General features: G+C 41.6%; 1 protein-coding gene across 1 annotated transcript; it reads right to left on the bottom strand.

The window, feature by feature from the left end:
* Nucleotides 1–451: 451 nt before the first annotated feature.
* LOC145859982 (uncharacterized) lies at nucleotides 452–26,864 on the bottom strand. The gene is made up of 5 exons (XM_082959651.1): nucleotides 26,804–26,864; nucleotides 26,567–26,632; nucleotides 26,317–26,400; nucleotides 25,716–26,190; nucleotides 452–1,536 (listed from the first exon to the last, which is right to left on the bottom strand). The coding sequence occupies exons 1-5, from the start codon at nucleotides 26,862–26,864 to the stop codon at nucleotides 564–566; spliced, it is 1,659 nt and encodes a 552-aa protein (XP_082815777.1). The 3' UTR covers nucleotides 452–563.

The raw sequence follows: 26,864 nt of genomic DNA, 5'->3' as shown, positions 1-26,864 counted from the left end.
TTAGCATTGACTTATTTAACCTGAAAGTTTGGATTGTCACTGGGATATGAAGACCAACCGCCAAAACGATGGGCTAATGAGACAAGAGCTGGTTTCACATGTAAGCATTCACTAATAGGAAACCAAGTCAGTCAGGAGAGAAGACACCCAGCAGAGTAATTTAAATGCAAGTTGACAACCGTGATATTAGTTAGCACTGAAACCCCGATTCTAGCAACATCCTCATATGTACCAACCCCAGACACTGTGTTCCACAACCATCAAGTTAAAATGAACTAGAACCCATTCCACATCATGTGATGCTACTAGCATAAATTGACCAACACTGAGCAAATGTAGCTTAAACACAGGGGTCAAAGTATTAATATATTGCTGAGGCCAAAGCATGGTTATAATGCAAAATAAATGTTGCCAAGTAGGAACCGCCAAAACAATACTGAGGACACAAGTATTACAGTTAATGTTTAATTGAGCCAAAACAAGCAAATGCAGTTACACACACAGACAACCTGGACTAGAGTACCCATGAACTCTTGCATGGACCCCGAGCACCATGTCCCACGTCAGATATCCATGTTTGTGGTCAACGGGGGCTCCGATGAAGCGGTGAACAGTTCCTTAGAGGTAGCGTCGTCAGACGGGCCAGTCGCAGCTTCAGAGGTAGCGTCGTCAGACGGGCCAGTCGCAGCTTCAGAGGTAGCGTCGTCAGACGGGCCAGTCGCAGCTTCAGAGGTAGCGTCGTCAGACGGGCCAGTCGCAGCTTCAGAGGTAGCGTCGTCAGACGGGCCAGTCGCAGCTTCAGAGGTAGCGTCGTCAGACGGGCCAGTCGCAGCTTCAGAGGTAGCGTCGTCAGACGGGCCAGTCGCAGCTTCAGAGGTAGCGTCGTCAGACGGGCCAGTCGCAGCTTCAGAGGTAGCGTCGTCAGACGGGCCAGTCGCAGCTTCAGAGGTAGCGTCGTCAGACGGGCCAGTCGCAGCTTCAGAGGTAGCGTCGTCAGACGGGCCAGTCGCAGCTTCAGAGGTAGCGTCGTCAGACGGGCCAGTCGCAGCTTCAGAGGTAGCGTCGTCAGACGGGCCAGTCGCAGCTTCAGAGGTAGCGTCGTCAGACGGGCCAGTCGCAGCTTCAGAGGTAGCGTCGTCAGACGGGCCAGTCGCAGCTTCAGAGGTAGCGTCGTCAGACGGGCCAGTCGCAGCTTCAGAGGTAGCGTCGTCAGACGGGCCAGTCGCAGCTTCAGAGGTAGCGTCGTCAGACGGGCCAGTCGCAGCTTCAGAGGTAGCGTCGTCAGACGGGCCAGTCGCAGCTTCAGAGGTAGCGTCGTCAGACGGGCCAGTCGCAGCTTCAGAGGTAGCGTCGTCAGACGGGCCAGTCGCAGCTTCAGAGGTAGCGTCGTCAGACGGGCCAGTCGCAGCTTCAGAGGTAGCGTCGTCAGACGGGCCAGTCGCAGCTTCAGAGGTAGCGTCGTCAGACGGGCCAGTCGCAGCTTCAGAGGTAGCGTCGTCAGACGGGCCAGTCGCAGCGTCGTCAGAGGACATGCGCCTCAGCTTCTCCTCAGAGGACAGGGCATCATTTGCCTGAGAGCTACCATGGTTTGGAGAAGCTTGGGATTCTACTTCGTTAGTCTCTAAATACTCTATAGAAAAAACAAAAGGAACAGTTGGGTATTCTACAGCAACACATCTGTTCCACACGGTCTAGGCCGAATTGCCAGTCGAATGTTGAACCCAACAGTTTTCAAAGTATATGTTTCAGGCCGTACCTTCTCTGTCTTGTTTAGCGTCAGACCCTATGGATCGGAGCAAGGCCAGGGCATGCTCAATGGAGACGTCATTTGATGACAGCTCTGAAAAACGTAGGTTAAGGTACACAAGCAAAATTACCAAATCAAAGGCTTTGACAACGTTATTTAGACTGAGTTACTCTATGGTGTTGAATGAGTGTCAAACACAGCAGCACCATAGACAGTGACAAAGAACATAGCTAGAAGGGTTGTGGAAAGAAACACTTACCTCCAAGTCTCCTCTGCAGAGAGACTTGATCTTGCTTCTGGGACTTTCCAACAGGGTAACAAGAAACTGAGGAGAAAGTGTTGACAGAAGTTGAGTTCACACAAAATAGCTACATATATTAATAATAGATGACCAATGCGGAAGAAACAGACAGTCAAATTTGAATCTCCAACTTATAAAGTTAAGCATATTTCCCAAACAAATCCCTTCAATCCAAATAAAACGTTAGTGAACCAACCTTTGACAACCCCCACAGTCATCACAAAGAGCAGCAATTCTCTCACACCTCCCATGATCATGAGAATAGTCTGTGTTATCAACAGGTAATGTCTTCCCATGGCCTGTATGAGGCTTATATAGGCCACTAATGACCGTTTACCTGACAAACATGACTTAACGATCAATTAACAAGCTTGATTGAGGTGTTACATTCAGATAGAAATAGACCATGTAGAACATATGTTGATTCTTTGGTGGGCAGGCAATCTTTTCTACTCCATATATTGCATTTATATCTGTAATGTTTAACCCTAATGGTCTCAGAATCTTCAAAGATATTAGGGGGAAATAAACACTGTACCCAAATCCACTTTTTACAATGCTCCTGGGAAATGGGTAGGCCTCCACCATACAGTTTTACAGCTGTGATATATTTATTTATTTACATAGATCACATACTTAAATATATATATGTTAGCTGTAGGTAGCTTTGGGATAAAATTCCCATATTGTATTGTTACTAACATAAATCATAATATATCATATTTTCCTCATTTGCTCTGTAGGAGGTTCGTCATATGAAGGACATTCAAGTGGATGTGACCCCTAACCTGACATAATGTAAACGTTATACATTAAGCTCTCTCCCTCAGTGACATGAATTAGTATATTTCATATTCTCAGAACCCAACAGTAGGTTTTAAGGTGTGGCTGCATGTTTGTCGTGGACGCATCGTCACTCTTGATGTTCTTTTTCCAGATTGCAAGTGAAACACCTTTAGATGTGGTAAGTGCCAGTTGGTAACTTTTCCTCACACTTGCTTGTTTAAGGTATGGATGCAACACCCCAGTATGTCTGCAGGGGCTGGTCACTGAGATTTACCATGTTACACATGCTACTAGACTAACCTTCCAAGTAAATATGTTACAAGTCTGAACTGGCCGTCCTTGTCTTTCCTCAACTAATTGAAAGCTCAGGGACAGACATCCTGAACGACTTTGATGTCAGAGCTCCCATCAGCCCTCTACACCTCGCTGTGAGTAAAGCCTACCTGCTCCTGTAGTGGTCTCCATATGACAAATGGCACCCTATTCCCTATTTAGTACAATACTTTTGACCAGATCCTTATAGGCCCTGATCAAAAGTAGTTCACTACATAGGGAATAGGGTGCTATCTGGGAAGCAGACATGGTGTTGATTTTCCACAGGAAGTTGACTGTCCAGACAGACTCACACACCAAATTCCTATCTATTCCTGATTCGTGTAAAATACATGCATATTCTACACAGTGATGATGAGGATGATTTCCTTATTTTGCCATTTGAGTTAATCAACCTCAGAGGAGAAGTAGAGTGTTTGTTTCTCAATCCCACGCTTGGCAGGGACCTCCGATGTTGATGCTGGGCGGGAGCAAAAATGGGCTCCCGATTGAAAGACTCTGGTCTACTTTAGAGGTCTAGCACTGTATTTCTGTTCAGGCGTACCACTGGTCTACTATAGGACATTGATTATATATCGATTCAGGCGTACCACTGGACTTTGCTTGAGACTGTGTTTGTCTTTCTATTCAGGCGTACCACGGCCACCACCATGCTATGGAGTTCCTGGTTCAGTCTCTGCTGGATCTAGACGTGAGGGACAGCCAGGGCGCACCCTCTGGACCTGTCTGCCTTAGAAAGTAATGAAGAGAGGTTGGGCCAGTGCTTTGGGGCCAGGGGGTTTTCATAACCAAGTAATGAAGAGATGGAGATTGGATCCAGAGGGTTGGAGACAGGAGGTTGGAGCCAGTGGGTTGGGACCCAGTGTGTCGGGACCCAGTGTGTCAAGTTTGCTGACGACACGAAGGCGATGAGAGGTCAGAGACTTGGCATTGTGGTGCCAGGACAACCTCTCCCTCAATGCCAGTAAGACCAAGGAGCTGATCGTGGTCTACAGGAGCAAGAGGGGAGAGCACGTCCCCATCCACATCAACAGGGCTGTTCCTTGGCGACCTAACATGGTCCACACACACCCGCACAGTCGTGGCATGGGCACTCGCATCCTCAAAAAGTTAAAGGGTCTTGCTCTGACCCTACGCACAATCACTAGACTGTATACAAAGCATATGCACACTCACACACACTACATTCACACTCCCACACACACACTCCCACACACACACACACACACACACCGACACAACCCAAACACACATGCATACACATTACACACTCTCACAAACACACACCTTTACACTCATCATTTGCAGCTGCTGCTCTGTTCTTTATTTTGCTATTATTATTATTATTACTATCTATCCTGATGCCTAGTCACTTTACCCTGCCTTCTTGTACATATCTACTTCAAATACCTCGTACCCCTGCACACTGATCTGGAACCTGTACTCCTTGTATATAGCTTTATTCTTGGGTATTTTATTCCTCGTGTTACAATATATACAGTACCAGTCAAAAGTTTGGACACACCTACTATTTCCAGGGTTTCTTTATTTATTTTTTACAATTTTCTACATTGTAGAACATCAAAAGTATGAAATAACACATAAGGAATCCTGAAGTAACCAAAAAAGTGTTAAACAAATCAAAATATATTTGAGATTTGAGATTCTTCAAAGTAGCCACCCTTTGCCTTGATGACAGCTTTGCACACTCTTGGCATTCACTCAACCAGCTTCATGAGGTACTCACCTGGAATGCATTTCAATTAACAGGTGTGCCTTGTTCAAAGTTAATTTGTGGAATTTATTTCCTTCTTAGTGCGTTTGAGCCAATCACTTGTTTTGTGACAAGGTAGGGGTGGTATACAGAAGATAGCCCTATTTGGTAAAATACCAAGTCCATATCATGGCAAGAACAGCTCAAATAAGCAAAGAGAAACAAAAGTCTATTATTATTTTAAGACATGAAGTTCAGTCAATCCGGAAAATTTCAAGACTTTGAATGTTTCTTCAAGTGCAGTTGCAAAATCCATCAAGCGCTATGTCTCTCATGAGGACCGCCACAGGAAAGGAAGACCCAGAGTTACCTCTGCTGTAAAGTTCAAGTAACAGACACATCTCAACATCAACTGTTCAGAGGAGACTACGTGAATCAGGCCTTCATGGTCAAATTGCTGCAAAGAAAACACTACTAAAGGACACCAATAAGAAGAAGAGACTTGCTTGGGCCAAGAAACACCAGCAATGGACATTAGACCGGTGGAAATCTGTCCTTTTGGAAAAGCAATCCAGGTGAAGCTGGTTGAGAGAATGCCAAGAGTGTGCAAAGGGTGGCTACATTGAAGAGTCTATATAAATATAAAATAGATTTTGATATGTTTAACACTTTTTTGGTTACTACATGATTCCATATGTGGTATTTCATAGTTTTGAGTTCTTCACTATTATTTTACAATGTAGAAAATAGTCAAAATAAAGAAAAACCTTTGAATAAGTAGGTGTGTCCAAACTTTTGATTGGTACTATATATATATATATATATATATATATTCTATAGTTTTGTTCTCTGCATCGTTGGGGTGGGCTCGTAAGCAAGCATTTCACGGTAAAGAGTTGATTTGAGAGGGAAAGACAAAGAGCGAGGGAGTCCAAATGTATTCTGACCTAGTCTTTAGTATGAATCCATTTTTAATGAGATGAGTACAAAACATTAAAGGAACAGTTGTCTCCATGTCTCGTCCGTACCTGGTAGAGTATTCGGGTGGGGGTCCCGCAAAGTTCATCCCAATGGCTGGGGGAGGAGGGTAGGCCTCATTGGTCATGTAGGGACATATCTTTTCCAGAGAATCTACCAATTTTCTACCAAATTGCAAGAAATTACCGGGATTCCCGTTCAAACCGAAAGTGCTATTTAGAAGCATATGTTTTATTTAACCAGGTAAGTTGACTGAGAACACATTCTCATTTACAGCAATGACCTGGGGAATAGTTACAGGGGAGGGGGGGGTGAATGAGCTAATAGTAAGCTTGGGATGATTAGGTGACCGTGATGGTATGAGGGCCAGATTGGGAATTTAGCCAGGACACCAGGGTTAACACCCCTACTCTAACAATAAGTGCCATGGGATCTTTAGTGACCACAGAGAGTCAGGACACCTGTTTAACGTCCCACCCGAAAGACAGCACATGTCCCCAATCACTGTCCTGGGATATTATTTTAGACCAGAGGAAAGAGTGACTCCTACTGGCCCTCCAACACCACTGTTAAAGGAATTTTATATCTTGATGATAATAATCAATAATCAATTCGCCTTAACTAATGCCCAAGGTTTGTAAGACAATGGGTTAAAATAATTAGGCAAGGACTCAGCTTTCTGCAAAAGGTTTCTGTAGCTTTATTCAGAGAACGTTCTGGCGTCAGGATAACAAAACAGTCATTATATAGTTCTTGCTTACTTACGCACATGCATTTACACACATTCCGTTGGTGACCTGCAACCCCCATAAACTTCTCACACTGTTTATCACCTTCTGGCTCAGCCTGTTCCTTTCCTTCAAGGTTAGGAACTCTCTGAAGTTTTACTCCCTTGACCATCTGCTTCTGTAGCTATACTAATTGCATACACACATTTCTTTCCCTCTCCAGTGGTTCCTGGACTTTCCGGAACTAATCAGACCAATCGATCCCTACATTGATCATTACATTGATTATTCATTAACCCTGCTGTATGACTAATAATTCATCATGGTTTATTGATTCATTTACCTTTATTAGATAATTCTCTTATCAATTCCACCCTTAAATGATTCAATAATTCACCATGATGATCAGATGCTTTAACCTCTATGGGCTAGGTGGGACGCTTGCGTCCTTCCTACGTAACAGCCACTGGCAGCCTGTGGCGCGATTTTCAAAACGTTAAAAATCCTATTACTTCAATTTCTCAAACATATGACTATTTTACAGCTATTTAAAGACAAGACTCTCGTTAATCTAACCACACTGTCCGATTTCAAAAAGGCTTTACAACGAAAGCAAAACATTAGATTATGTCAGCAGAGTACCAAGCCAGAAATAATCAGACACCCATTTTTCAAGCCAGCATACAATGTCACCAAAACCCAGAAGACAGCTAAAGGCAGCACTCACCTTTGATGATCTTCATCAGATGACAACCCTAGGACATTATGTTATACAATACATGCATGTTTTGTTCAATCAAGTTCATATTTATATCAAAAACCAGCTTTTTACATTAGCATGTGACGTTCAGAACTAGCATTCCGGGGAATTCGCTAACATTTTACTAAATTACTCACGATAAACGTTCGCAAAAAGCATAACAATTATTTTAAGAATTATAGATACAGACCTCCTCTATGCACTCGATATGTCCGATTTTAAAATAGCTTTTTGGTGAAAGCACATTTTGCAATATTCTAAGTACATAGCCCAGGCATCACGGGCTCGCTATTTAGACACCCGGCAAGTTTAGCACTCACCATAATCATATTTACTATTATAAAAGTTTGATTACCTTTTGTTGTCTTCGTCAGAATGCACACCCAGGACTGCTACTTCAATAACAAATGTTGGTTTGGTCCAAAATAATCCATCGTTATATCCGAATAGCGCCGTTTTGTTCGTGCGTTCCAGACACTATCCGAAATAGTAAAGAAGTGTCGCGCGCATGGCGCAATTCGTGACAATAAAATTCTAAATATTCCATTACCGTACTTCGAAGCATGTCAACCGCTGTTTAAAATCAATTTTTACGACATTTTTCTCTTAGAAAAGCGATAATATTCCGACAGGGAATCTCCTTTTCGGCAAACAGAGGAAAAAATCCCAAAGGCGGGGGCGGTCGGGTCACGCGCATAAGCCCAGTGTCCCTTGATCGGCCACTTGAGAAAGGCGATAATGTGTTTCAGCCTGGGGCTGGAATGACGACATTCTGTTTTTTCCCAGGCTCTGAGCGCCTATGGACGACGTGGGAAGTGTCACGTTAGAGCAGAGATCCTTAGTAAATGATAGAGATGGAAAAGAAGTTCAAGAAATGGTCAGACAGGCCACTTCCTGTAAAGGAATCTCTCAGGTTTTGACCTGCCATTTGAGTTCTGTTATACTCACAGACACCATTCAAACAGTTTTAGAAAATGTAGGGTGTTTTCTATCCATATGTAATAAGTATATGCATATTCTAGTTACTGGGTAGGAGTGGTAACCAGATTAAATCGGGTATGTTTTTTATCCAGCCGTGTCAAGACTGCCCCCTAGCCCTAACAGGATATGAGAACCCTACTAATCACATTCTATATGTAATCACACATAATTATACGCTATATGGAAATACAAATAATCGCTATATGGAAATACAAATAATCACACGCTATATGGAAATACAACTAATCACACGCTATATGGAAATTAATTGTGATACAAGGATTAAACAAAAGCAATACATGAATATTCCTCCTACTCCTCCATTACTGTCCTAGGCCTATTTCCAATTATGACACTTCGATTCAGGATTTTCATCATCATTTTCATTAAAGGAACAGTCTATCAAAACATTGAAAATTCTATCTAAACGTTGAAAATTGTTTCATCAAACATTGGCTCCTCGTTATTGAAAGAAACAGAGCCATCTTCCTGGCCTGGAGGCCCGCATTCGCCATCCCACTGATCGGAGCTCGGAATTGGTCCATATCTCACCATCTGCTGCGTCATCGATCTCTCTAGAGTCCTGGTGATTAAACCTCTCACACATGGGACGAGACAACATCCACACAACACAAACACACTCATATGGGTGAAAGCAGCCCATAATACAGTTCTTACAACACTTTTCCATTTCCCAAACATGGGATGTGTTATCAGGAATGTACGTGTAGCGCTGAACCTAATCATTCTTCCTACACTGCCCTGTTCTGCCAATAACATATCGAGAGTCAGTCTATTTTACCAGGTCATGAGGGAGGTGGCGGATAATTGGTCAGAGAACCTCTTTACTGCATCCCCGTTTTCATTCATGAATCTCTGTTGATTATTAAAGATGTCATTAATCCAATCCACATTTCTATTTATTGTCAACCACCAAAATAATGTAGTGTTAAAGCCTTCACATATTTGATTCATAGCTTTGTATTCATCTGGAACTTCCCTGAGGATGCCAATAGCATCCATCTTGTAAAGCTACTCCCATCCTGGTCAAAACTCCTCCTGTGCCTACTTTAGCCTCCTATAACTGGCCTCTGATGACTAACTCGAACTGGTTGGACCAATAACCCCAGGGCGCAAGTTCCTAACCACCCTTTGTGGTAATTTCTGTCGTATGCGTCCTTTACTGGTACTGGCCCACCCTACATCAGTTATAGGTGCTATGACGTTAAACATTTTCTCCTGTGCTTTCAAACTTAAGTCAGTCACATTAACCTCTATGGGCTAGGTGGGACGCTTGCGTCCCACCTACTCAACAGCCAGTTGAATCCTGTGGCGCGTTATTGAAATACCTTAGATATGCAATTACTTCAATTTAAAAAAAATATGACTATTTTACACCATTTTAAAGATAAGACTCTCGTTAATCTAACCACACTGTCCGATTTCAAAAAGGCTTTACAACGAAAGCAAAACATTAGATTATGTCAGCAGAGTACCCAGCCAGAAATAATCAGACACCCATTTTTCAAGCTAGCATATAATGTCACATAAACCCAAACCACAGCTAAATGTAGCACTAACCTTTGATGATCTTCATCAGATGACAACCCTAGGACATTATGTTATACAATACATGCATGTTTTGTTCAATCAAGTTCATATTTATATAAAAAAACAGCTTTTTACATTAGCATGTGACTAGCATGTGACTAGCATTCCCACCGAACACTGCCGGTGAATTTACTAAATTACTCACGATAAACGTTCACAAAAAGCATAACAATTATTTTAAGAATTATAGATACAGAACTCCTCTATGCACTCGATATGTCCGATTTTAAAATAGCTTTTCGGTGAAAGCACATTATGCAATATTCTCAGTAGATAGCCCGGCATCACAGGGCTAGCTATTTAGACACCCAGCAAGTTTAGCACGCATCAAAGTCAGATTTACTATAAGAAAAATGTTATTACCTTTGTTGTCTTCGTCAGAATGCACTCCCAGGACTTCTACTTCAATAACAAATGTTGGTTTGGTCCAAAATAATCCATCGTTATATCCAAACAGCGGCGTTTTGTTCGTGCGTTCTAGACACTATCCTAAAGGGTAAATAAGGGTGGCGAGCATGGTGCAATTCGTGACAAAAAAATTCTAAATATTCCATTACCGTACTTCGAAGCATGTCAACCGCTGTTTAAAATCAATTTTTATGCCATTTTTCTCATAAAAAAGCGATAATATTCCGACCGGGAATCTGCTTTTAGGTAAACAGACAAAGGAAAAGAAAGCATTCGGTCGAAGCGGGCACGCGCCTAAGCCCATAGTACTCTGAGTGGCCACTTGCCAAATGCGATAATGTGTTTCAGCCAGAGCCTGCCTCGATATTGTTCAGCTTTTTCCCGGGCTCTGAGAACCTATGGAAGCCGTAGGAAGTGTCACGTTATTGCACAGATCCTGAGTCTTCAATAAAAAGAGCCAAGATGAAAAACTACTTCTCAGACAGGCCACTTCCTGCTTGAAATCTTCTCAGGTTTTGGCCTGCCATATGAGTTCTGTTATACTCACAGACACCATTCAAACAGTTTTAGAAACTTTAGGGTGTTTTCTATCCAAAGCCAATAATTATATGCATATTCTAGTTACTGGGCAGGAGTAGTAACCAGATTAAATCGGGTACGTTTTTTATCCAGCCGTGTCAATACTGCCCCCTAGCCCTAACAGGTTAACGATTACTTTCAGCCATTAAAATCATCTAAGTTCTCGGTGCCATTCTTGTATCTATAACACTGGTATTCATCCGGAATTTAGGTGAACCGAGGTGGGTTGGCTGAGTACTTCAATCTGGCCAACCCCAATTCCTGTACAGTTGTCTGCTTCCCCAGGAAATTGTTTAATGTTTACCTTAAATTCTACATCTTGATCTTCTTTGATTCCTTATTCTGTATGTCACTCATCAGTGTATTATATAGTTTATCTTCTACTTCTTCTCAATGACAACGGTATCCAATGATTAGTACCGGAAGGTGGTGGATCTGAATGTATCAGAAAGGTTACCAAAACTATGATGCAGCTCAGAGTCTCTACTCTTCCCAAAAACCGCCAACCCTCTCCTGCCCTTAGTCGATCTGCTAGGTACCACCCCATACTCACACCTCTAGGAGCACACACAGTGATGAACGGTCGGGATAGGGAATCTTCGTTAAAGAGGTAACCCCCGGACCATGTTGGTATCGGTTCTTCTCCTAACTCTGTGTGTGATCAGCAGTGTTCATATGTGTACATACCTCCTTGCAGTGGGTAACGTGGACCCAAGTGACTCTCTCAGCTTTTCTAATGGCAAAGGCAGTGGTTTAACAGAACCTGGTATGGGCCTTCCCAACGGTGTTGCTTCCAGTTTTTTCTCCTCAGGGACTGGATCCACACCCAGTCTCCTGGTTGGATTGAGTGAATCACCTTCTCCTGTAATTCACCTGTGGGACACAAAATCTTGGACATATGGGTTTGGTTAACAAACAGTCTTCTCATGTGCTCTGCTAGTATTTCTTCAACTTCTATGTCTACCTGTTCTGGTATCTCTAACTCTGGCATTCTATAGGCTCTACCTGATTAGCTAAACTGTCATCCATCATTTAAAGAGATGGCTCCTAGTAAACCAACTCTAGGGATAATATCTTGACTTAATATTTTAGCTACCATAATCATGTCCACCAAGTAAGTTGTGAACGCTTCTACCCATTTGCTATACTTATCTATTCTTGTTAAACACCCCTTCTTCCCCTCATTTCGGAATATCTCAATAAGGTACATTTCCAACTGTTGGAATGGATATCTTACAAAAAAAAAAATGTTTAAGTAATTATCCTCTAGGCCATCACTCTTTCCTAACTACTCTACTATACTTCCCTCCCCTTGATACATTGCTTAGCCTATGTATCAATATTACTGCGTATCCATACAATGTCTTTGGTAGGATAAGTAAATTATCCTTATGTCAGACCTTCTCTTGTAGGATGCCCCATTTCATTTTCCACATGTCCAATTCTCCCTGGGGCCTTCATCCTTGGCTATAATTTAACAATCCTCTGTCAAGTGTTTTACCTTCTTTAAGATGTATCTGTGCTGTTTTGTATGGTTTTAAATGTCTATGTGCTTGTCTGTGTAAATAGTAACTTTCTCTCCTTTCTTATTTCACCGGTTCTAGTCAATGCTACTATTTCGGCCTACTGTGCAGAATAGTGTCTGGGCAATGGTTCAGTGTCTAACACCTGAAACCAACTAAGCTTTCATTGCCCTTTTAGTTAGGGTAACAATTACTTTCAACAAAATTATACTAATCTCCTCCTAGCGAATTTACCAAACATAAACTTAAAATCAAAACTAAAATACATGCCTGCCAATGGAGCCGATAGTCTCTCCATGAATTAATATCCTAGAGCTTAGTGAACCAAATTCTCTTCCTATCTACTCCTGCTGGCCCCCCTCCTTTCTTCCTGCTACTCCCCAACCCTCAAGGTTTCAGCAGTGCAGGGGAGGATTTCTCCGTCTGTCCTTCTCTGTCTCCAGTTTTTTCTCATAATATGGTTGTTTCCAAATATTGACTAAATGTCTCATTGTCTCCTTGGTTGCACTCCTGAACCTTAGAAAAATCCACCTGTCTAGATATTGCATATCTACTTAAATTTATCTCGATACCCTCAATAATCCTGGATCACCTACAGATGTCATATATCCCTGTCCTGTTGACATAAGTCTACCATTATTAATCTTGAGCATCTGATCCCGTTTGCGGGATCAAAATCCAGCGAAAAATCATATCGCCAATTAGCATTAAAAAATTATCATAATTTTTTACAAAAATAAAAAATATTTTTTTTTTTTTTTTATAGATACACCTCTCCTGAATCGACCCACGTCGTCCGATTTCAAAAAGGTTTTACAGGAAAAGCAAATCATTAGATTATATTAGATGAGTCCATCGTAAAAAGCAGCTTCATAGCCATTTTCCGACCAACCACTTCCATCACATATTATCAATAAACAGCTAAATGTAGCACTAACCTTTTACAAACTTCATCAGATGGCACCCCTAGGACATCATGTTATACAATGCATGCATTCTTTTGTTCAATAAAGGTCATATTTATATATAAAAACAGCATTTTACATCTCTGTCTGACGTTGACTACCTAATTTCCCCTCAAAAGCGTCCCGGTAAACAATGCTACGTTTCAATAAATTGCTATACTATAACGATTTTTTAAATGTATATTGTCAATCTAACATTTATAGATGAATATCTCTTGAGAACACCCGTCATACCAGATTTTAAATTAACTTTACTGGGTAATCACACTTTGCGATAAAAGGAGATGCGATACTCAGAAAATCAGCTAATATACAGTGCTCGGCGCCATCTTGGACGCAACAGTATGAACCATCTCATCTTCAATAATATTGTCAATAATCGCCTACCTTTAGTTGTCTTCATCAGAAAGCATCCCAGGTCCACAACAGATGTATTTTCGGTCAAAAAGGCCATACTTCACGTTCCATTAGCCTGATGTTGGTAGCGCGTCCTATGGCTCTCTCCAAACGCAGCTCTGCACTTCATACTGAAAGTAATCCTCGCGCATGTAGGTTCGTTCAAACATGTCAAACGTTGTATAAAATAAATGTTCAGGGCCTCTAACACCAAGAGAGCCAATAAGATTCGAGGGGGATGATTTCATTGCCTTTAAAACCGTTTCCAAAGGTGGGGGCAGACATGGCCGCCGGCGTCATAATGGTGATGGCCCATCCCCTGTGACCAATTTCAAACTCCTGTCATTCACTGAGTTTTGACTCTATAAGGCTCAAACCACTGTGAAAGGACTGGCGACATCTAGTGGAAGCAATAGGAAGTGCCAAAATATTCCTAAACCCCTGTGTTTTTCAATGGGATAGGTTTCAACTCAATACAACACATCAGGTATCCACTTCCTGTCAGAAAATGTCTCAGGGTTTTGCCTGCCAAATGAGTTCTGTTATACTCACAGACACCATTCAAACAGTTTTAGAAACTTTAGAGTGTTTTCTATCCATATATAATAAGTATATGCATGCCCTATCTTCTGAGTTTGATTAGTAGGCCGTTGAAAATGGGAACGATTTTTTTTCAAAATGCGCTGTGGCGCCCCCTATCCTAGGGTATCCTCAAGAGGTTAAACTTATTCACAACAAAATATAGTAATATTATATCCATTCCACAGCCTTGTTGTGTTAACCTCTTACATCTAGACGTTCCGCTAGCGGAACACCTGCTCCAATATCCAATGATGGGCGTGGCGCGAAATACAAACTCCTCTAAAATCCGAAAACTTCAATTTTTCAAACATGTGACTATTTTACAGCATTTTAAAGACAAGACTCTCGTTAATCTAACCACACTGTCCGATTTCAAAAAGGCTTTACAGCGAAAGCAAAACATTACATTATGTCAGCAGAGTACCCAGCCAGAAATAATCAGACACCCATTTTTCAAGCTAGCATATAACGTCACAAAAAACAAAACCACAGCTAAATGCAGCACTAACCTTTGATGATCTTCATCAGATGACAACCCTAGGACATTATATTATACAATGCATGCATGTTTTGTTCAATCAAGTTCATATTTATATCAAAAAACAGCTTTTTTACATTAGCATGTGACGTTCAGAACTAGCATACCCCCCGCAAACCTCCGGTGAATTTACTAAATTACTCACGATAAACGTTCACAAAAAACATAACAATTATTTTAAGAATTATAGATACAGAACTAGCGGCGTTTTGTTCGTGCGTTCGTGACACTATCCGAAGTGTAAATAAGGGTTACGAGCATGGCGCAATTCGTGACAAAAGATTTCTAAATATTCCATTACCGTACTTCGAAGCATGTCAACCGCTGTTTAAAATCAATTTTTATGCCATTTTTCTCGTAAAAAAGCGATAATATTCCGACCGGGAATCTGCGTTTAGGTAAACAGAGGAAAGAAAACAAAGCATTCGGTCGACGCGGGCACGCGCCTGAGTCTCACAGTACTGTAACCAGCCACTACCCAAACGCGCTACTTTGTTTCAACCAGAGCCTGCAAAGCCACGATTCAGCTTTTTGCCACCTTCTGAGAGACCATGTGAGCCGTATGAAGTGTCACGTAACCGCAGAGATCCTTTTTAATGGATAGAGATGGCAAAGAAGGCCAAGAAATGGTCAGACAGGGTACTTCCTGTACAGAATCTTCTCAGGTTTTGGCCTGCCAAATGAGTTCTGTTATACTCACAGACACCATTCAAACAGTTTTAGAAACTTTGGAGTGTTTTCTATCCAAAGCTAATAATTATATGCATATTCTAGTTTCTGGGCAGGAGTAATAATCAGATTAACCTGTTATGGCTAGGGGGCAGTATTTTCACGGCTGGATAAAAAACTTACCCGATTTAATCTGGTTACCACTCCTACCCAGTAACTAGAATATGCATATACTTATTACATATGGATAGAAAACACCCTAAAGTTTCTAAAACTGTTTGAATGGTGTCTGTGAGTATAACAGAACTCATTTGGCAGGCAAAAAACTGAGAAGGTTTCATGCAGGAAGTGGCCTGTCTGACAAGGTGTCGTTCTTCTTGTCTCTGTTTATTGAAGAGTGAGGATCTTAGCTGTCCCGTGACACTTCCTACGGCTGCCATAGGGTCTCAGAAGGCGGTAAAAAGCTGAATCGTGGCTTTGCAGGCTCTGGCTGAAACAAAGTAGCGCGTTTGGGTAGGGGCTTGTTACAGTACTGTGAGACTCAGGCTCGTGCCCGCGTCGACCGAAAGCTTTGTTTACTTTCCTCTGTTTAGCTAAATGGACATTCCCGGTCGGATTATTATCGCTTTTTTTACGAGAAAAATGGCATAAAAATGGATTTTAAACAGCGGTTGACATGCTTCGAAGTATGGTAATGGAATATTTAGATTTTTTTTGTCACGAATTGCGCCATGCCCTTCGACCCTTCTTTACCATTCGGATAGTGTCTGGGACGCACGAACAAAACGCCGCTATTCGGATATATAACGATGGATTATTTTGGACCAAACCAACATTTGTTATTGAAGTAGCAGTCCTGGGAGTGCATTCTGACGAAGACAACAAAAGGTAATCAAACTTTTATAATAGTAAATCTGATATTGGTGAGTGCTAAACTTGCCGGGTGTCTAAATAGCTAGCCCGTGATGCCTGGGCTATGTACTTAGAATATTGCAAAATGTGCTTTCACCATAAAGCTATTTTAAAATCGGATATATCGAGTGCATAGAGGAGTTCTGTATCTATAATTCTTAAAATAATTGTTATGCTTTTTGTGAACGTTTATCGTGAGTAATTTAGTAAATTGTTAGCAAATTCCCCGGAAGTTTGCGGGGGGTATGCTAGTTCTGAACGTCACATGCTAATGTAAAAAGCTGTTTTTTGATATAAATATGAACTTGATTGAACAAAACATGCATGTATTGTATAACATAATGTCCTAGGTGTGTCATCTGATGAAGATCATCAAAGGTTAGTGCTGCATTTAGCTGTCTTCTGGGTTTTTGTGACATTATATGCTAGCTTGAAAAATGGGTGTCTGATTATTTCTGGCTTGGTACTCTGCTGACATAATCTAATGTTTTGCTTTCGCTGTAAAGCCTTTTTGAAATCGGACAGTGTGGTTAGATAAAGGAGAGTCTTGTCTTTAAAATGCTGTGAAATAGTCATATGTTTGAAAAATTGAAGTTTTTGTATTTTTGAGGAATTTGTAATTCGCGCCACGCCTATCATTGGATATTGGAGCAGGTGTTCCGCTAGCGGAACGTCTAGATGTAAGAGGTTAAATCGGGTACGTTTTTTATCCGGTTGTGAAAATACTGCCCCCTATCCATAACAGGTTAAATCTCTTACACTGCTTTCAACAACAGCTGACTTCCTAAGGGAAAATAAACGTATCTAGATCACGTTAAAAAAAAAATACCCCTGCTACTGGTCAAAATATTTTAAAATAACATAATCAGATCAAAATGACTAATCTGATTTACTCCACCAAGAAAAATTATTTTACCCTTATTGTTATAGGAAAATAGACTTAAGGAAGCCTACCCTTAGTCTAAAGCTTTGCCCTTTTAGTCCTCTCATTGGTTCAAATTATCAATTGTGTTTAAGAACTTTAACTCCTCATAATTATCAGTTCTACAAATTCCCTTAAAATCAATATCACCAATGACCTTAAATTCACCATCCATGGCTTTTCAATGTGGCTGATCAGACCACACAGGAAGAGTCACCAGAGGGGTCAAAAGTCATACCACCCTTTCGGAACCGTGTTTCTTACTACATTAAACAAATTAAAGCTAAGAACTTTATTTACATTTTGTATCCCAGGGTCCCAGAACATTCCCTATCAAAAGAATTTCACGTGTTTAATTAAACTCAGAAAACAAAACTTCCAAAATGCCATGTGTGTAAACCCCTTTAAGATATCATGTCCCTAGGAATTTTTTTTTTTCCAAAGAGAGCTAAGCGCTTCTTTTTCCATAAAATAAGTACTTGGTCAGCGTTTCATCCTACCACACTGATTCAAAAACCCAAAAGTTGACTATAAACAAAACTTCATAGTACTTATAACTCCATTGTACTCGCACCACCGCGGTTACACTCACCCCCTTACAAATAGCGCGTCCTCGAGTTAGCTTGCGACTCTACGTCCTACAGGAACGCGCACGCCGGCCAGGCTCACGCACAACTATAATTAATTTACACTGTTCCTGCGAAATAAAATAAACTCGCCCTGCAATCCACCTTTCTGACCTGACATTGTTTCATGCAATGAAAACATAATGTTAGCATACATCCACTTCCCGTTCAAATCACTGGTGTTACTAAACAATCAAACCACGAATCTATAACCAGAATTTATCACAAAACTTTTACGATTCCATTATTCAGACCAGAATCGCTTCCAGCCACATATGTTTTCAGTGCTCACAACCAACGCTTCTCATTTTACCCGTACGAAAAAAATAATATATATCTCTTTTCAAACAGCGTTCTGCCTTACCTCTATCGTAAGATTAAACCCAATGTTACAACTTTATCTCTCCTTCGGCTTCACTCTTATGAAATGTCCAAGGCTTTAAAAAATATCATGTATATCACCACAATTCTGTCGCAATTATTACTTTCCGCTCCTTATAATTCATTAGATTTAGGTAACTGCCTTTTCCTTGATTCCGTCATTGAAATACAACTCCCATTCTCTATAAATCATTTAAGCAGGCCATTTAGACCACAAACAACGTACTTTATCGAATTCGCCTCGCTATTATTTTAAATGAATCTGTCTTTCAATTTAACCTCAACAAGCTATCAAAGCATTCGGTTTCTATCTTAAACAAACACTAACAACCGTATGCTTCTAGTCATAACATAAAAATAATTAAATTAAATTTTAGTCCCATGGTGCATGGGCTGGGAACCGAACCCGGGCCCCCCGCATAGCAGGCAAGAATTCTACCACTGAACCAAAATGCTATTGCTTAGAGCTGCAATTCCGGTGGTTGTGTCCTACTCGGTCACAACGTTTACAGGCTGTTTTACAGTTTCTGGCGAAATGTCCTGTTCTATCTCAATTAAAACACCACTTCTCTCCGTCTTTGTCAGCGCGTCTCCCTGTTTTTCCCCTTCTGTCTACAGTGACTGTCTCTATCCACTTTTCTCAATAAGTTTGCTAAATCCTGTTCTCCTCTCTGTCTATCCCTAAACTGTCTCTGTCTATGGTTCCTTGGTGGGGCCTTACAATCCTCTGCCATGTGGCCGGTTATATTGCAGTTGTAGCACTTTCTGTCCTCAGGTTCTATCCACTTTCTATTCTCCCTGTTTCCCCCTTTCTTTTTAAAATCTTTCCTGCTTTTTCCTGCAATTTCTCCAAGAGTGGCGATCAAATGTTCTGCTCCTGTCTGTTCTTTCTTACTTTTCTTTTCCTTGCCATTATGCTCATGGTGTATAGCATACCTCTTTACTTCGGCCAATGTGGCTGTTCCCCACCCTATCAGAGTCTCTTTTATGATTTGACAAATTTCAGGCTCCATACCACTCAAGAAGGCTATTTTTAACTGTTGGTGGTAAGGTCCGTCGTCTCCCTGTCTAGGCTCTACCAGTCCACTATTAGCATTGAACACATCTCTCAGTCTCTCTAAATACTGGCAAACAGTTTCCCCATCCCCTTGTTTACACTCATGTATTTTTGAAAAGTCTGCATGTCTACGGTAATAGTCCCTAAGATTATTACAGAGCTGTGTCAATTTGTCTGCATAATCCCCATCTCCTGCCCATGGTAAAACCGGTTCTTCTCCTTGCCCTGGAACCCAGGCTCCCTTCACTGCTGCCCAGTCTTTCCCCACTATCTGTCGGACAGCCCTTTCCAATTCTCCTGTATTTAGTTTAAAACTCTCGGTCAGTCCCACCATATCTCTCCTAAACCCTTCTATTCCTGTTTTTGGATGTGCTATTCCCTCAACTGCTCTTGCTACATCTCTCTGAGTCCAGGGTCGATACACTTGTAAGATATCCGATTGATCAGCTTCGCCTGCCCTAGGATTAGGAAGCTCTATGAGAGGACACTGATCCTCCTCCCAATCTGATTGAACCTCCCTCAGCCCTGGCTTATTATACAGCGCCAGTCGCTTTTTAAGGTTAGACTCTCTTGGTTCTGGCTCTTCTTTCCTCTCCTTTGAGGATTTACCACCCATGTTTATTCAATTACTGTTATTCCTATTGTCACAATATGTGTGTACTTACTCAATTACTTCGTTTATTTTCTAATATGTATTCTCACTTTCTATGGGTGTAACCTCCTTCCTCCTGTTTGGAATAATCAGACCTATTTTGCGCGCCTCTGGTAGATCTCGATTATCCCCTCTAAAATGTATTTTGACAGGCGATCTATATTCATACAAATTATGTCCCTGACCTACGTTCTTATAAATGTTATTATTATATTTCGCCTTCCATATTATGTTTTCCGCCTAATATATTATTGACCAGGTATCATTTAGGTCTCAATATTAGCTCCAATTCTCACAATCTATGTGTATGCTTCTATAATTCTGTTATTATACTTAAATCTCACAATCTATGTGTGTGCTCTACTGTTATCTCACTTACTCCTGTTAGTCCTATACTAACGTAACTTACTTATCTTTATTTCGCCTTCTATATTACGTTTTCCGGCTACTGTACTTCGACCAGTTTTACTGTTAGGTCTTACTGCAACCAGTTTTACTGTTAGGTCTTACTGCAACCAGTTTTACTGTTAGGTCTTACTGCAACCGGTTTTACTTTTAGGTCTTACTTAGATCTGTGACCCAGTGCCGCCAACACTAACATAGATACTTTTGTCTTAAACTTTCTCTACATTAGATTATATGGACGGTATACCCGATACAAATCTTACTTTTTGTTAGTTTTACGGTTAATATCCTCCCTCACATTTATCTTGACCAATGCTTAATAGGAACCTAATCCAGTCCATTCTAAGTCAATTTTTAGTAAGTTTAGAATTTAACCCCAAACTAATGAATAAAGATTACTGACCTTATTTTGCAGCTGAGAATTCAATGTAGGTTGGATCTCGTCACCGCTTCTGTCACATACCAGTTTGCCACCGGCCTGTAAAGAACTCACAGAAAAGGGCCGGGTCTTTGATTTACGGATATTTCATCCGCCCGTGCACGGTTTTGGTGTCTCCTTGGAACGACAGGAGCGGGTATTGAAATCCGGCTCGAAGGACCAATTGTTAAAGGAATTTTATATCTTGATGATAATAATCAATAATCAATTCGCCTTGACTAATGCCCAAGGTTTGTAAGACAATGGGTTAAAATAATTAGGCAAGGACTCAGCTTTCTGCAAAAGGTTTCTGTAGCTTTATTCAGAGAACGTTCTGGCGTCAGGATAACAAAACAGTCATTATATAGTTCTTGCTTACTTACGCATGTTATGAGAATTTTGTTCCCAATGTTCATAAACTGAACTTCAATTAAACTACTCAGTCTGCACCCCAGAGTTTGTAAGGTTCTGGTTAAATGACACAGACGGAGGCCCAGCCTACAATAGTCAACCAAGTTTATTCACGAGAGCTCAGAATATCATACAATGTACACAGCCTTTTATACCTAACATTTGGTCATATCATATGTCATACCCCTTACAGATGCCCCCTCCTCTTATTTAACACTGTCAATGCTTATTTACAAGTCTTCTCCATCACAAATCCTGCCCCATGTTACATAATCTACTGCAAGCCTAAAGTTTTCTCCCCTCTCTGGGTGGGGAGACCTTCTTCCTGTTATCAGTTTCACTGTGGTCACAAGTTGTCTTCTGTCTGGTAACAGTTCCCCTTTTCCCTTGAATGTCTTGCCTATATTGCTAAATCATTAAGCTTAAACTTTTCCAACACACACACATTAGTACATTCATCTTATAATCACTCGGTTATACCTTTTCAGGGTGAAATCATTTAGTCAAACCTTTAATCATATAATTTCCATTACAACGCACATGCATTTACACACAATCCGTTGGTGACCTGCAACCCCCATAAACTTCTCACACTGTTTATCACCTTCTGGCTCAGCCTGTTCCTTTCCTTCAAGGTTAGGAACTCTCTGAAGTTTTACTCCCTTGACCATCTGCTTCTGTAGCTATACTAATTGCATACACACATTTCTTTCCCTCTCCAGTGGTTCCTGGACTTTCCGGAACTAATCAGACCAATCGATCCCTACATTGATCATTACATTGATTATTCATTAACCCTGCTGTATGACTAATAATTCATCATGGTTTATTGATTCATTTACGTTTATAAAATAATTCTCTTATCAACCACTTCCAGCAGCAACTAGATCCAATCTAGGGACTGACCAGGACCAACCCTGCTTAGCTTCAGAAGCAAGCCAGCTGTGGGATGCAGGGTGTTAAGCAGCGAATAAGATCCAACATGATTATACCACTCTACATGGAGAAATATACACTAATGGGTTCTTGTATTTGTTGCTATTTAATCAACTCAAAGTCACCACACTATTTCATTGATGTAGCCTAGTTTTAACCGGTCTATGAGGCACTGTTGGCCGACGGGTCAAATATGAGGTTATTACAGTAGCCTACCTTTCACTGAAAGATGCATTTCGGTCCTTTCCTCTCCCCTTACACCTGGCTATCAAGGGAATTTGGGAAGGTTGTGGCTGTTTATACTTCGGTTATTGTGATGATTTTGTCAGAGGAAACAAATCTGAATCTCTGATAATCTAACAGTTACGCTGTAGCGGAGATTCAGCACAATGGATAGCGCCGCAGTTGATCAATTGCACGTGAATCTAAACCCGCAGTTTATCATGTGCCATTCTTCAGCTATATTTACATCAAATCTTCTCAGGCCTACCTATTGCATCTGTTCTCCAGCAATAAAGTCAATTATCAAGTTAATATTCATTTAGTCACAGCATAAATTAAACGTGAGCCTACACAATCAAATTAACTTGTCAAGACCCTGCCATTCTTCTCCGTTATTACTTTTATTCAGGACAAAATACCCCCAGTTCTCGCATTATTTTACAGACTTGGTCAGAAAGGGTAACTGATTCTCAAGACCCAGACAAACAAATGTAGAATAACATTCAATACACAATCTTAGGCTACATAACAGGGGCGGAAATCCCAGGGGGGACGGGGGGTACACGACCCCCCCATCCTGGGAAAAATATGATTTTTCCCCCCCAATATATCACTGTAAACATTACTCTGTAATTTAAATAATAATAATAATACGCAATGAAAGCAATTGTGCTGATTATAGACACTTAATAGCGCTTTTTTCAGTTTCAAAAGATTGCGACCCCCCACCCTTTGCCTCACAATGGTTTGATCCACTGCCAGTTCCTTAGTTGGCAAGGTAACAGAGGGTTCGTATCTACTGTCTGAAAGGCACGTGACTGACATGAGGTTAATCCAGTCAATCGCGCCATTGCAATGTTTTGTTTTATGTTGGCAGGGTACACACACACACACACACACACACACACACTAGCTGAATTTGCAGAGCTAGCGCGCAAATATTAACTATTAAGCTAGCTAGTACCTATTCCATTTATGTGGCGTCGTCAAAGATGGAATCTTTGCTATCGTCAATTTATTCCAAGATCAGCAATGTAAGTTAGTGCTTCAAAGTCCCTGTGATAAGGTTAGCGATAAACTGAAGTCCAAACTGAACAGAACTACACTCTCTTCTACCATTGTCTTAAATATATGTAATGGTCTCGTTGCAAAAGCTAAATTGTCGCAAGGGAACTTTTATTTATTTATTTTATTTCACCTGTATTTAACCCGGGTAGCAAAGATTATAGCAAACACCACTGAAACGGAATTTGTGCTCGCTAGCTTTGCAAATTCAGCTATTGTTGGAAGCCAGCCAATATGAAACAAACGGTTAAAATTACAAAAGGTTGCAGCATATGTTGTGTAAATGGTGAACTCATACAGCTGTCAACTCTTGTCACTGCAATCCGTTTCACATTTGCTAGCTACCTTTTAGATCGAAGCCCATATAGAATGATAGAAGATATGATAGAAGCCCATCTCCTACTGTAAATAACCTACACACTGTGTGTAGCCAGCCAGGTAGAAAAATGAAAAAAGACAGACATCAGAGTATTTTTCAGTACACCAAAATGCAAAATAAGAACCCTATAACCTAATATCTCAAAGACTAGTTGATAAAATGTTCATAAGAAAGAAGTGAAATGATAATGAAAATGTTTCACAATGATGTCATTAGGCAGAGCAGGCAACAGATGGCACACAGACGGCAGAGCTGGGGACAGACTGGCAGAGACAGGGAGTCTCAGGTAAGTTTGTTGAGTCTTTGTTTGGCAACATTATGAAAGGTTCTCCATTTTTTGGACTTGTAAAATAGGAACATAATTGGAAAATGCCATGGATACCCCCACTCTCAACTTACACTGGTGACTGAACTAAGATCTGTTAAAGGCAATGGTATTGCTGTTGTGATTAGTGTAGTTTTGGGTACCGGTAGTTAGGAGTACGGCAAACACCTTATTTCTTTGGTTCCTCAATATACATTTACCATATTACAACGTAGGCTGTGTGTTACAGCACTACTTTTGGTGTCCCCCTCAGGAATTGCTCTTCAGAAAATGTCATGTAATTGTCCCCTCCAAAGTTGATATCAGATTTTCGCCCCTGCTACATAAAATAACCTGGAAGGCCTACCCTGTAGCAAACAAAATATTTGCATAGGCCGTAACGGTTTAACTTGCTTCAAAACAGGCTGAATTCAGGTTGGCATAAGTGAGTAAAGCAGTGCCACAGAAATTGTTTTGAATTAAAGCAGATACCTACCGGTAGCTCAAAAGTTGGAGCCAATTTTGTTGCTGTATTAACTGCATTTAAAGGTTGCGTGTACATGCTCTTTGAATTCATGGCGACTATAAGTACGACGCACACCCCGAGCGTTGATCATGCGGATAGAGAAGGCCTGTATGAACAGACTTCACCTCACGCTTTTCATAGAAATTAACCGGTTAATTTCTCCCATGTAATCGGAGTGGGTGGGAAATCCTGGTAAAACTGTTCCCCCCCATCAAACCCTAGGTTAGAGGCGCTACAAGCAACTCTGGGAGAGCTAGGACCTGATAGCAGCCTGCCAGCTAAAGCAGGTTAGCATTGACTTATTTAACCTGAAAGTTTGGATTGTCACTGGGATATGAAGACCAACCGCCAAAACGATGGGCTAATGAGACGAGAGCTGGTTTCACATGTAAGCATTCACTAATAGGAAACCAAGTCAGTCAGGAGAGAAGACACCCAGCAGAGTAATTTAAATGCAAGTTGACAACCGTGATATTAGTTAGCACTGAAACCCCGAGTCTAGCAACATCCTCATATGTACCAACCCCAGACACTGTGTTCCACAACCATCAAGTTAAAATGAACTAGAACCCATTCCACATCATGTGATGCTACTAGCATAAATTGACCAACACTGAGCAAATGTAGCTTAAACACAGGGGTCAAAGTATTAATATATTGCTGAGGCCAAAGCATGGTTATAATGCAAAATAAATGTTGCCAAGTAGGAACCGCCAAAACAATACTGAGGACACAAGTATTACAGTTAATGTTTAATTGAGCCAAAACAAGCAAATGCAGTTACACACACAGACAACCTGGACTAGAGTACCCATGAACTCTTGCATGGACCCCGAGCACCATGTCCCACGTCAGATATCCATGTTTGTGGTCAACGGGGGCTCCGATGAAGCGGTGAACAGTTCCTTAGAGGTAGCGTCGTCAGACGGGGGGCCAGTCGCAGCGTCGTCAGACGGGGGGCCAGTCGCAGCGTCGTCAGACGGGGGGCCAGTCGCAGCGTCGTCAGACGGGGGGCCAGTCGCAGCGTCGTCAGACGGGGGGCCAGTCGCAGCGTCGTCAGACGGGGGGCCAGTCGCAGCGTCGTCAGACGGGGGGCCAGTCGCAGCGTCGTCAGACGGGGGGCCAGTCGCAGCGTCGTCAGACGGGGGGCCAGTCGCAGCGTCGTCAGACGGGCGGCCAGTCGCAGCGTCGTCAGACGGGCGGCCAGTCGCAGCGTCGTCAGACGGGCCAGTCGCAGCGTCGTCAGACGGGCCAGTCGCAGCGTCGTCAGAGGACATGCGCCTCAGCTTCTCCTCAGAGGACAGGGCATCATTTGCCTGAGAGCTACCATGGTTTGGAGAAGCTTGGGATTCTACTTCGTTAGTCTCTAAATACTCTATAGAAAAAACAAAAGGAACAGTTGGGTATTCTACAGCAACACATCTGTTCCACACGGTCTAGGCCGAATTGCCAGTCGAATGTTGAACCCAACAGTTTTCAAAGTATATGTTTCAGGCCGTACCTTCTCTGTCTTGTTTAGCGTCAGACCCTATGGATCGGAGCAAGGCCAGGGCATGCTCAATGGAGACGTCATTTGATGACAGCTCTGAAAAACGTAGGTTAAGGTACACAAGCAAAATTACCAAATCAAAGGCTTTGACAACGTTATTTAGACTGAGTTACTCTATGGTGTTGAATGAGTGTCAAACACAGCAGCACCATAGACAGTGACAAAGAACATAGCTAGAAGGGTTGTGGAAAGAAACACTTACCTCCAAGTCTCCTCTGCAGAGAGACTTGATCTTGCTTCTGGGACTTTCCAACAGGGTAACAAGAAACTGAGGAGAAAGTGTTGACAGAAGTTGAGTTCACACAAAATAGCTACATATATTAATAATAGATGACCAATGCGGAAGAAACAGACAGTCAAATTTGAATCTCCAACTTATAAAGTTAGCATATTTCCCAAACAAATCCCTTCAATCCAAATAAAACGTTAGTGAACCAACCTTTGACAACCCCCACAGTCATCACAAAGAGCAGCAAGTCTCTCACACCTCCCATGATCAT

This window comes from Salmo salar, chromosome 02 (genome assembly GCF_965601325.2).
Source record: "Salmo salar chromosome 02, fSalSal1, whole genome shotgun sequence".
In the NCBI taxonomy this organism is placed as follows: domain Eukaryota; kingdom Metazoa; phylum Chordata; class Actinopteri; order Salmoniformes; family Salmonidae; genus Salmo; species Salmo salar.
The sequence above is the reverse complement of the archived record's forward strand: the minus strand, read 5'-3'. Positions and strand labels throughout refer to the sequence as shown.

Bases quoted from the DNA above. Each gene is read 5' to 3' on its own strand.
- LOC145859982 (XM_082959651.1), bottom strand. From the start codon at position 26,864: ATGATCATGGGAGGTGTGAGAGACTTGCTGCTCTTTGTGATGACTGTG. The intron at 26,401-26,566 runs GTAAGTGTTTCT...TACGTTTTTCAG, and splicing joins TCTGCAGAGGAGACTTGGAG to AGCTGTCATCAAATGACGTC. The intron at 26,191-26,316 runs GTACGGCCTGAA...TTTTTTCTATAG, and splicing joins CGCTAAACAAGACAGAGAAG to AGTATTTAGAGACTAACGAA.